Below are 12996 nucleotides of genomic sequence, written 5' to 3'. Positions count from 1 at the left end.
TTTATAACAAGAGGTTCTAAAATTTTTTAACTTTAAATTCGCAAAATTCAGATCCCGTAAGTGCCAATAAAGTTGCCTTCTATACTAAGTTTGTTACTTTTTATTTATATATTCCTTTAGGAAATATATAAATAATAAAAAAATATTTATTGAAAAGTAACGTGGGTCAATGAGTTGTGGAAAGTCATTAAAAAAAAATATGCTCCTCACCCCTAATCACTATTTATTGAAATTATTATATTTTTTAATTTATATAAATATTACTGAAAAGATATTGGTTCGACTGCAAAAAAACTAGTTAATTAGTTTATTTTAATATTTATGATTAATTAATTCAATTAACATCAATCAAATTACAAATTTTAATTTTAACCATACAACAGATACAACTCAACAAGCTAATCCAAACTATCAATAAAATCAAGTTGAACTATTAGTCCATTATCCCAACCTATAATTGATGGATAGTTGAGCATGGAACTGCTAACAAAGACACCTACCTACTCCTGATTCTATAATAAACAAGAAATTTAACAGAATATTTCTTTTAATATGCTTTGTGTATATTTCTGCTAATTAAGTCATAATTTGGGTATAAGTTAGTTGTAAGTTAAATAAGAATAAGATAGTATTAATTTTGATAAAAACTCTTATAAGGAAAAGTTTATTAAAGTATTATAAATAAATAATATACAATATGCTTGACGAATATATTTCGAATGACGTGATCTATATTCACACAATTTTTATTTACAATTGGAAGGTTCGGATCACCTACCTTAATAGTGGTTCAATGTCAAAGGTTCATCACAACTCTATAAATAAACAAATAAATCAAGATAAAAGTATGCATTAAATAATATTTATTACACTTAACTATCTCATATCAAGTATTGACTTATGTATTGGATTTTCTTTTTCTTTTTATAAAAACTTTCATGTTAGGCATCACTATGTGACTTAACATCTCAATTAGTCTGACACCTTAAGTAACAACAGTCATTTGCCATCAATGATTTTCTATGAATAAATCATAAATTAGCCAACTTATTAGATTCTCTTCACGAAAAATATGAATAACCCTAAATCTGATTTTCTCACAGTAATTAATAATGAAATAGTAGTCCTGACAGTAAACACAAATCAAGGTAGAATCACATTCAAGTCAGACATTAATAAGCCTCATCTTTTGAGCTTCATCCATAACATGTATAACTTCATAAAATTCAACCACCATAGCAGTCTGAACTTCAAGAAACACAACAAAAACACCAATAAACTGCCCTATACTCCCACAAAAAATACCTCCACAAGTAGCAAGACAAAGATACCCCTAGCAGACCCATCAGTGTTAATTTTAACCCAGTCTGGTAAAGAAAACTTTCATCTAACAGGAAGAGGACGAAGAACTTTACCACTACAAGTATTAATACCAAAAAACTTAATCATGTTGAAATCCAACATATCATTCTTCATTAAAGTTTTAGACGAATTTCCCACAAAACAAGTTAAATCTTTAATTATCGAAATAGTCATAGAAACATCAATCTTATCCTGAAATCTAACATACTTTCTCATACGCCATATCGTCCAATAGAAAAAGTTATCACAGCAAATTTAATCGATTTAACCAAAGGACTGTCATCACCCTTAATAAAAGAAAGATGATAATCTTTATTAGAGAAATGAGAAGTAAGAAAATTTTTTTGAATCCAACTCCAAATATGCAAAACATTAGAACATTCAAAAAATAAATGTCGAATAAAATACTCATGCTTTTCACAAAGCGAACACATAGAACATATATGCACACTTTTATTTTGAATATGTTGATGTGTAGGAAGTCGCCCATAAAAAACTTTCTGGAGTACTAGAGTTTTTGGAAAACGGAGTAAATGAATACCAAATAAATTTACCCCAACTACAGAAAACTCCTAGCTAAAAAAAAAAATTCTAATTAATTTAAGAATGAAACGATCAAACTCATCTAAAATCTAATTATGTATTAAAGTCTCTTTTATAAATACACCACCTACACAAAGCATCCTCAAACAAAATTATAAAGAGTCCAAATAATTTAAGAGAAGATTGAAACTTTGTAAATACAAATAAAAAATTATAAGTTTAAATCAAACTAATAGTTATCTGGCAAAGAATATCCAAAAAGGGTTAACATACAGAGTGAGAGTGAGAGAAGTTAATATAATAAAATCCGTTTTAATATCATATACAATGCATAAAAAGTACCACAACACAAACACTTTTCTCCTTCTTTTACCCGAAAATCATCATTATTTCCATGGAATCCATCTCTGAACCCATATATCCCAAACTTAGAGATTAAGGAAACACAACCATTCCATCTACATCTGTACATCATACAATAAAGTGCCATTAAAAGATTGTTTAATTTTGTACCCCACTAATTAGTTCCAAATTAAGAGACCCGCCAAATAATTAAGCACTTGCAGTTTTTAGTGGAATCTTAAAATTAATCAACCTTTACATAATGATATTCTAAAATATACAAGTTTAGAATTAATTTTGATAATGACTCATTTATCTTTTTGTCAAAGTCTTCTGTTACCACGTTTATAAAATACATTTTTTATTTATTAAATTTTACTAGTCGTGTTACTGATGCCATGCACGAATGAATTTTATAATATAAACAGGACTATGTTTAAAATCAACTAAAAAATAGTATTAATTTTGTACATAAATGTTTTATTCATGAAAACATAGTACAATTGTTAAAATAATTCTTTAATCATAAAAAACATTTATGCATGAATTTTCATTTCAAAGTAAACATGTATTGAAAGTTGTTTGAGTGATAACCATAAAAAAAAACTCACACGTGTTTTAATATAAGTAAAATTAATTATTGTGCGATATTTCAATAAACTTATGATATGCTAACTATGTGTGATATAAAATTAGTCACTACAAAGCATGTCAATAATTTTACGATCTTATTAACCGCATATTATATAATTATGTTTATTTATTATTAATCATTATTATCAGAGAAAGTTAACTGTTATTTGATATTATGTTAGAACGCAGCAACTACTTTATTATTTAAAATAAATAATATACGTAATTGGGATAACATAACTATGTATGTGTTTAAAATTCGGAGGAACGTATTTACTTCTTTTGTTAAATTACAAGCCCAATAACTAGTCCCATTTCCGACGCCGAACTCCAAGCCCAACCCAATCAATTACACTAAACAGAAACTGAAAGGCCAATGCATTTTGCACCCTAATGGGGGTAATTAAATGTCCAAAATACCCTCGTTTCACATTTGAGAGAACTTGCCGAAACAATATTACTTTCTTAAAAACGACCTCAAATTTTGTTGCCTCACTGCCGCATTTGAAGATGTTGGTTTATTCTATATTTGGTGAATTGTACAGTCTAAAAATGAAGTTTTTGTCTACATTCCAAAATGCAATTCATAATGTCCTTTAAAAAATAATAAATTATTATTAGAATTATAACTGATGTATTTTAAGGCAATGATTGATTGAGACCAACAACATTGGTTCATATAAGAGTTCGGGAAGAAGTTGTGGTTAATGTCTTACATGAAACTGTACTAGGACATGATAAGCATCAAATTTTCTGTAATGCACCTTTTGACACCTCCATATTTGTGAGTTATAGTGATAATGTTGCATTAAGATTTTGTTAGGGTGAAATAAGAGATAAAGTCTTCAATTAATGATGTTATGATTCCTTATTTATTATTATTTATAGTTAGAAATATAGATATATTTTTTGTTGAGATCGAGAAGAATTTAAATTGATATCTAATAACTGCAAGTTAAATAAATTTGGGACCTCTCATCCCCAGATTGAGATTATCGTCCTTAAATTTGTATTGTTGTCACTATGCAACATCGGTTATGAGATCGTTGATAAATGTCTAATATTAGTCATTGTGGAAAAGTGACACTAAGAAGTCATTGTTTTCCACCTTTACGTTGATAACATGATCATCATGTTTGATGATGTGTTTGTATCATTGCATATCACTATCGTAGGATAATTTTGTAGACGTGTTACACGTTGGATTTCACATCAACATCAACATTGTTGATTGAGATGATTGAAGTGGACTTAGACGCACATATTAGACTCAAATGGTTGTGAGAGGTTTACGAAGAGTGTTAGTTCATCAGATATGGAAGTTTATAGCTCTGAATTACTTGTTATTATTAATTTACGTGGATATTATTAATAAAAATTAAATTTATATTAAAAAAATCAATTTTGTCTCAATGAAAGTCTTAAAAAATAAATAAAAATTCATAAAATTCATATTTCAGAATATACAATTTGAAATACAAAATATATATTTTGGATTGTACAATCTAAAATACAAATGTATTTCGGATGGTAAAACTAAAAATTCAATTTTTATGGGTACAACACATGATTCAGTGTGAGCATGTTTCTGAAAGTACTTCCACATGGAAAAAAAAAACTCATAATGCATTACAATTAACTTGTGGCGTCACAAATGAAAAATATGTTTTTTTTAAAATAAAAACTTTCATGTTTGTGTATACTAATCGTTCATGTGTTGTATTTAGAAGACAATCGATACATAGTATTTAAATACTTTTCTTTTAATTTTTTATTTTAGTTTAAAATTATATTAACTTTAATTTATTGAAATATTTCCTTAATTTACGAGAATATTATTATTATTAATTTATATGGATATTTTTTATTATTATTAAAAATCAAATTTGTACTAAAAAAATTATACATTAAAAAATCAATTTTGTATTAAAAAAGTCTTAAAAAATAAACAAAACTTCATAAAATTCGTATTCCAAAACACAGCATTCAGAATACAAAATTTATATTTTAAATTATGTAATCTAAAATATAAATATATTTTGGATTATGAATTTTTTAAGATCCAAATAGTACATTAATAAATATTTATAAAGGATAAAACAAAAAAATCAATGTTTTATGGGTAATATATATTGGGTTGCAGAATGGCCGAAATAATGGGCTTGATATCAAAACCAGCTGCAGTGAATCACTTTCCACTTCGCCATTCGGGAAGAACATTCTGGAGTGTCCGCGACAACTCCTATCATAAACTCAAAAAATATATAATAATTTCATTGTTCATAACAAAAATTGCAAGAACGTTATCATACATCGTGTTTATCCCTTTTGCTGCTTCATTTCTCTTTGCACTTGTATAATCAATCAATGGCTGACACTATCTTTGGGTACCCTCTCAGACGCTTCTTCTGGAGTCACCCTCCAGTTTTCAGAGAATGGTCTGCCTCCACAGCCCTCTTGGATTGGCTCGAATCACCCAATGCCCACATCTTAAAAATTAATGTTCCAGGTACCATAATATGAAAATAATTTCTGATATAACAATTTAAGTGATTTTAGTGTTATTTTTTCAATTTTAATTTCATCACGTAATGTTTAATGTATAATTTTGTTATGTGTATTATAGAATTGAAACTCTAATTCTAAGTAGAAGAACAGTAAAGGTATATATGGACAAGTGCATCTAATTTTCTTTCCTTGTACCCTATTACAATCTTTCACTTTTTCTGCACATTCAATGACCCATTCGAATCATGAGTGGAGATGCTGTGTGTAGTGGTAAAAATGGAATCTTTGTTAGGGTTTGACTTGAGTGGTGGAGTGGTTGATTGGTTATAATTGAGTTTTGGATGATGGGTGTGTGTGTGTGTGGATAGGATTCAGCAAGGATGACATAAAGGTGCAGATTGCGGATGGGAATGTTCTACACATCAAAGTGGAAGGTGGGAAAGAGGAGCCTCGAGCAAAGGAAAAGGATGCTGTTTGGCATGTTGCTGAGAGAGGCACTGGGAAGGGGGGTTTCTCAAGGGAAATTGAATTGCCAGAAAATGTCAAGGTGGATCAGATTAAAGCACAGGTTGAAAATGGAGTCCTCACTATACTTTTGCCTAAAGACACAACACCCAAATCGCCTAAAGTGAGAAACATTAACATCACTAGCAGGCTTTAAGCTTTTCAGATATAGAATATATGTTTATATGAATAAGAATCAAGGGATAAAAATGTGTTCATGATGTAAAACTATAGAAGACCATATAAGTTATTTTCTGTGTATGTGTGTGTATTGTGTCTCCTTCTGGGTTGATATGAAGTTATGAACCTTGTGTAACTTTCATGTCCCTTTTGTCAAATCAACCAAGAGCCTGCACCAAAAGAACCAATTCTCCCACCTTCATCCATCATGCCTCTAAATAGCTAATGAAAAGATAGTTTGGTATGAAAAAGAGTATAGTTTGTGCCAAAGGTCAACAAACCAAACATCTGTTCCACTGTAACTTAATTACTTCTGCAACTATAACAACATTCATGTTCTCACAACATTGGTATGGAATTAATAATCAATAATGCCTATATTATATACGAGTTGCCAACTATATTTAAGAGGAATATGAGGTGTGTGGAAAATGGTAGATAGATTAGACTAAGGCAGAGGCAAAGTTGTCTCTAAAGAGATTTGATGTCAGTTGAACTGGTAATGGGGGTTTGTTTTAGGCCTTCAAAAGATTTCATATCAACATCAGATGTTCATAGGTGTTGCTATATCATTGCCAAGTGTATGATATAAAAGTAATAACACAGTTAAAGTTATAATCTTTTATATTTGTTGATCCTTTTGTTTGTTACAACTTACAAACACTTGTTCCTATAAAATACCATGTCAAACTGATTTTGTTTCTGCCTATAAGAGTGACTTTAAAGGCAATTTCTTAAACTATTTTTACTGCAGAACAAGCTACACCTCAACAAATTGTATCATTAGAGATTATTTATTAAGAATTCATACAGAAGCAACAAAATGGAGCCAAATGAAAGTTATGTTTCAATGGTTGAGCAAGTGATTTAAGCATTTAATTGAAGATGGCTTGAGACTACTATCTCCCAGTCAGTGTTGTTAACATCCTCCAATCATTGCATGTCACTGTTTCCACCAACATGATGTCGTCATATTTCTAATTAAAGGGAAAAAAATAAATTTTCATATTTTTTCTTCTAAAAATTATTGTAAAGAATTTCATCAAAAGTCCTGCACTCAACTGAAGACATGTCATCTCATTCTGGAAATTCAGCAGCAAATGGAAAACACACACATCATATTATCACCTAATTCATTGGCGGCACCGAAAAAGTATAACCTCGTATTATTATATTCATATTTTAGAGTATTTACATCAGTTAACTCATAATCATAATGATTAGTAATCTCACTTCCATACGTAATTATACAAAATATGGATAAGAACACACTCTTTAATATGTTTTCTTGTTTGTTAAAATTTAATGAAAATCACTAAAAATAATATAGGAATGTCTATTTACATAAGAGTCTTGCACACGAACGTCTTCAGAAGTTTTTGTTTGGAATAAATTACTTACGAGTGTATTAAAAAACAACACAAAGTTTTAAGCATCCTGGTAGAGTTTTTTTTTTGAATAAATTACTTAAAAATTGTTCTGTATGTCTTTAAATAGAAGACATTGACAATTAGTTCCCAGATTTTAAGAAAGTTTATTGATTTAGTTCACTTAACTGTATTAAAATTGTTTTTAACTGTACTGTTGTTTTTCAAAATTAGTCTTAAATATAATCAAAGAGAGAGTAAGAGTTATAAAAAATAAATTTTAATTTTTTAAAATTTATTATCTTTACAAGGAGAGGTACATTGTTCATTTATAAAATTTATTATTTATCGACTACGTAATTACGGATATTTTGATAAAAAAATACTAAAAATAAAAATAGTAGGATAAAAAATCAATAAAAAAATAAAAAACTTAAAAGAGTGTTTTTAATATTAGTTGTTAGTGTTACTCAAGCTCGGACACGACACTCGTTGAAGTGTCAAATTCAAAAAATATTTATTGAATTTCTGACAATTTTAACATGATTCTTGTACAATTTTAAAAAGAAGAAATATATGAATTTTTTAAAAACTCAAACTTATTACATAAATTTTTATTACGATTATAAAAATAAGAAACAAATCATTTTGAACCAACAATGAAAAAGATACTTATGCTAAAAAAAATTGAAACATATGTTCATTGTCAATTTATATAATTCATAATTATATAATATATACATTCGTATTCTCCTATCCTACATTTTAAAAATTATACATAGTATTCATGTTATTTCCGTAACCACTAAACTACTTATAAATCTTCCAACCTACAGTTGCATGGATAGGGAATTTTGATTAAGAGTTGAAAAAAGTGTAGTCTCTATGTACTTATATCTGTCATGACCATTTGTAGTTATCTTGTTTTGTTGCTTTTAGGATTACTTTTATCTTTTCTTTGTATTTGTATTAGGTAGGGGTTTTGTTTTCAGGAAGTCAATTTAAAGAAGAAAGTCTCAAGGGAGTATTGTTGTTTGAATTAAATAAATAAAATGATTTTTTTTTATGAATAGTTAATGTAATTGAAATTGTATTTTTTATTATTTATAATTATTTTATGAATTTATTATTATTATTTTTTATTTTTTATTAATATTTTTATTACTTTAATAATAATTATTTATATTATATTATATAATTCATTAATTATATTTATTTTATCATAATATAAATATTAATAAATTAATAATATTAAATATAATATAGATTTAATATAATAATTATAAACATATATAATATATTTAATAGCAACTTTCCGTTGCATATCTTCACCAATCAGGGAAAGAAAAAGCGCTCAAATTCTTCTCCTTTGTTTCTGTTTTTAATTAATTTTTTATTTATTAATTCTCGTGTTTTTTTGTTCTTTGTTATGGTGACGGTTATTTCTTCTATATATTATAAATTGATTTTATATGAATTTGGAAGACAGTGAAAGATAGAATTCAAAAAGCTTTGTTATGCTATTATATATAAAAAACCTTAAGAATATTTATTTTATAAAAGCTCCTCATATAGGTTCATAAATATATAGATTAAACATCAGATTTATTTATGAAATTAAAAGTGTTGTTTATAATTATTTTGAAGTTGGTTTATAATCATAATTTTATGTTCAAGTGGGAAGAAAATTTAAGTATTGAATTTTAATTTGAATTTAAAATTTTATTTTGTCACTTATAAATGCAAGGCATTATTAATGCAATTAGAATGATTTAATTAACCAGCTATTAATATAATCCATTTTAATTTCAAATTTTTTTAGGTTAACTTTAGTTTTATTTACTATATTCAACTATAATGGATAGAGTAAAGATTTCATAAACTTTAAATCCAGATAATCTCAACTCAACTTAGTTACATAATATATAATAAAATATCTTTATATGATATTTTTATAATTTTTAATAAATATTTTTATAAATTACTCCTCAATATAAATTAAAAATTAGATTTTACTTAATCAATTCACATCATTTAGACCACACACGAGTAGGACTGGTTTAAATTTAAGTAAAAAAACACTTATATCATCATTTTACAAAATTTTATAGTTTTAATTTAACTTTATTAAAACAAAAAAAATATTTCAATTAATATATTATATTTTGACGAACCAGAGACTTTGACTTTTTTAGTTCCAAACCAAGAAATATTATATGAAAATATATTTAAAATTTTGATAATATATATAAACATATTATAGAAATTGATCTCTTACTTTACTACAACACAACATCGATATGATAAGTCACTACAGTATTTTAACTGCCATAATTAAAATTTCAAATTTCAATTTCAGTTGAATCTTAATTTCGTATTATTTGTATGCATTAAACAACTATATTTTTAGAATAAAAGTGTAATGAGGTCATTAGACATTTTCTGAATGCCATAATTAGAATTTCGATGCTCAATTTTCGTTCTAAATCTCAATCATTTTTATAGAACAGAGAAATACAATAAAAAAATATTTTTGCGCTATAATAATTTAAAAAATTTAGAAGAAAAAAAAGAATGTTTGAAGAAATGGGTTGTGAGGGGAAAAGAGAAAATGAAGAAATAAAAAGGATAGGTTTTATTAGGTCTTTTGTAGTGCAATAAATAATAGTCTAAACTCTTACCACATGCCTCAACTACCCTCATTACTTCACCTTTAAATTCAATCCTTACTTTTAAAGGAATAAAATAATGTTTTTGAACTACTATTTCTTTCATAGGAACATATAGCAACTCTACCTATTGCTTTTGTTTCCTATACTATTATATACTTTTAATGAATTTTATGAAATATAAATTTAATTAATTTAATCATTGAATTGGATGTTTTGGCTCTAATATTAACTTAAAATAATAATAATTTTACAAAGCATTATGATGAAATTTAATAGCCAGTGACAATCAAAATAAATCTTAAGCATGTATTGTATCAAAAAAACTTACTTGCGATCTTCCATCCATAGCACAACATATTAGTAATGAGAAATACTTGTTAATAAGGAATTTGTTTTAATAAAAGAATATTAGATAATAATACATCTCCAAATACCAAATACACAATATATATATATATATATATATATATATATATTATGCGTGTGTTTTTTAATAACAAAGTTACGGTTAAGGAATATGAAATTTAATAATCAATAAAATAAATTATAAATATGTTGGGGTTTGAACTTTAAATATTTTTTTTATGCTCAAATAACAAGTCTTCGCATATTACAAAAAGCAAAAAATATTTTTAGAATTCTAGTGCAAACTACGTAAACCATAAATTAGGTTAATAATACTTAATTTAATTCATAATTTACTTGACTTAACAAAATATAGTAGTGAATTAAACTTTTGCGTGTTGACGATTTAGAGATTTTGTCATACAAGTGGTTCTAATTGAGATTTATATATGTGACTTTATTAAATGAAAAGCTCTCAGAGATATAATCTTTAACCAAGACAAACATTTCTTATTCTTATGATTAATTTTATTCTTCATAGTAGAAACAATAAATTAATAATAATGTTAATAATAATTTATAATATTAATACTATTAAGAATTATATTAATAATATTTAATATTAATACTAAAATTAATAATATTAATAAAAATTATTAATGATGTTAATAATAATATTAATAAAGCTAAAAAATGATATTTATACTATTGATAATAATAATATTAATATTTTTAAATAGGAATATAATAATATTAATAAAAATATTATCACTATTTTTATTATTAATAATAGTATTAATATTATTATTCTTAACATTATTGTTAATGTTATCAATATTATTAATTATTATTGAATTTATTAATATGATTATTATACTATTGATTATATTAGGACTATTAATATTATTACTATTCATATGAATAATAATAATAATAATAATTATACTAATAATAGTTAATAATAATAATGTAATTATCCATACTTTTTAATTCGTATGTAATTACTTAGAATTTGACAATACGTAATTACTTAGAAAAATTAATTTATATATAATTATATATGAACAAAACAATGAGACTTCCCATCAGGATTTAAGTTAAAAGAACAAACTTAATAATTCATAATTAACTCTACGTACACAAATTTATTTATCTTAAATAGTTGTTTTATCTCATAATATCCTTGAATGAATATTTACCAAGATTAATAACTTCACAAATTCACTTAGTTGATATAATAAGTAAACTACCACAACTAACTATATAAGGGAAAAAAATATTATTTTGAAAAGTGATAGTTGTTTTCAAAAAAGTAAAGAGAATTGGCATGTCAAATAATCTCTAGAAATATTTTTATTTATATTAAGAATAATTTTTTTATTGACAAAAGTGGATTTATAAAATGAAGGTATTTCAGTAATTCCTCAATCCTTATACAAGATACAATAACATACTTAAACCTTTAACCAACTTTTAACATTGAGCAAGCCTACTCTTCCCTATATTCCCTACATTAAGAATATATAAAAATTGTTCAAAATGAATATCATTTTTAAATTATTCATAAAAAGTTAAAGTAATTGTTAACACATCTTACATAAGAATATAATATCAAACTAATTTGTAATATGTAATGAAAAATTATAAAAGAAGTTTTCACTAAATAGAAATTAATTTAGATAGAAATTAACAACATCAGCATTAGAATCACAAATTATTATTGCAAGGGCTAGGTAAGGTCAAATGTCACTCAGAACAACCTCTAACAATATGTTTTTGGTTCAGGTATCCTTCTTTTGATCTCCTAGTCTCGAGTTCGAGACGAGTACGTGCAAAGATACTATAACGCCTAAGTCAACTATGGTGTGTTCAATTAAGCATTTAATATTTTGGTTACTTACCCCCTAATTCTTCATTGAATGTTCTATTTATACCTGTTTCTGGTGAGCTTGGTGATGAATTGTGAACAGTGTTGGACCTCCTTTTGGTTTGTTTTTTTTTTTGGCCCACTACAACATAATTCTTAAATTATGTTTATTAATAACGATATTGATTGGAAACAACCATGAGTTTAACTCAATTGATGAAATCGACATGTTGAGACGCTCGTAGACAAAGAAGTAGTGCAAAAAAATATTTAACAAAGAGGTTGAGAAGTCGATCGATTTGATACTAAACCTAGAAGCCAAACGGTACATAAATCTTTCTTAATCCTTTCAATTTTTGAAATTTAATAGTGAAAGACAATCATATCAAAAATATAAGACAAACACTATTTGAAATGTAAGTTCCACGTCATACAACATTTTACTTATAAAAAAAACTTATAAGATTGCAAAAAAACGAGAGATATATAAATATTAAAAAATTGTTTCAGAAGAAAATCAAAGATAGGTACATCTCTAAAATACCAAATGGTTAGCATATACTACACACATATCACTATTAAATACATTTTTTTTAATGTTAACTATTGAATAAAAATAAAGTAAAATAATACAACTAGTAACTAATTAAGGTTCATATCTAACTATTTAAAA

General features: G+C 25.8%; 1 protein-coding gene across 1 annotated transcript; it reads left to right on the top strand.

Moving 5' to 3' along the window:
• The first annotated feature begins 5035 nt into the window (after positions 1 to 5035).
• Positions 5036 to 6208, top strand: LOC137826047 (15.7 kDa heat shock protein, peroxisomal). The gene is made up of 2 exons (XM_068631889.1): positions 5036 to 5389; positions 5757 to 6208. The coding sequence occupies exons 1-2, from the start codon at positions 5248 to 5250 to the stop codon at positions 6047 to 6049; spliced, it is 435 nt and encodes a 144-aa protein (XP_068487990.1). The 5' UTR covers positions 5036 to 5247; the 3' UTR covers positions 6050 to 6208.
• Positions 6209 to 12996: the final 6788 nt, after the last annotated feature.

This window comes from Phaseolus vulgaris, chromosome 8 (genome assembly GCF_000499845.2).
Source record: "Phaseolus vulgaris cultivar G19833 chromosome 8, P. vulgaris v2.0, whole genome shotgun sequence".
NCBI classification, from domain to species: Eukaryota; Viridiplantae; Streptophyta; class Magnoliopsida; order Fabales; family Fabaceae; genus Phaseolus; species Phaseolus vulgaris.
This window is presented reverse-complemented; position numbering and strand designations above follow the sequence as displayed.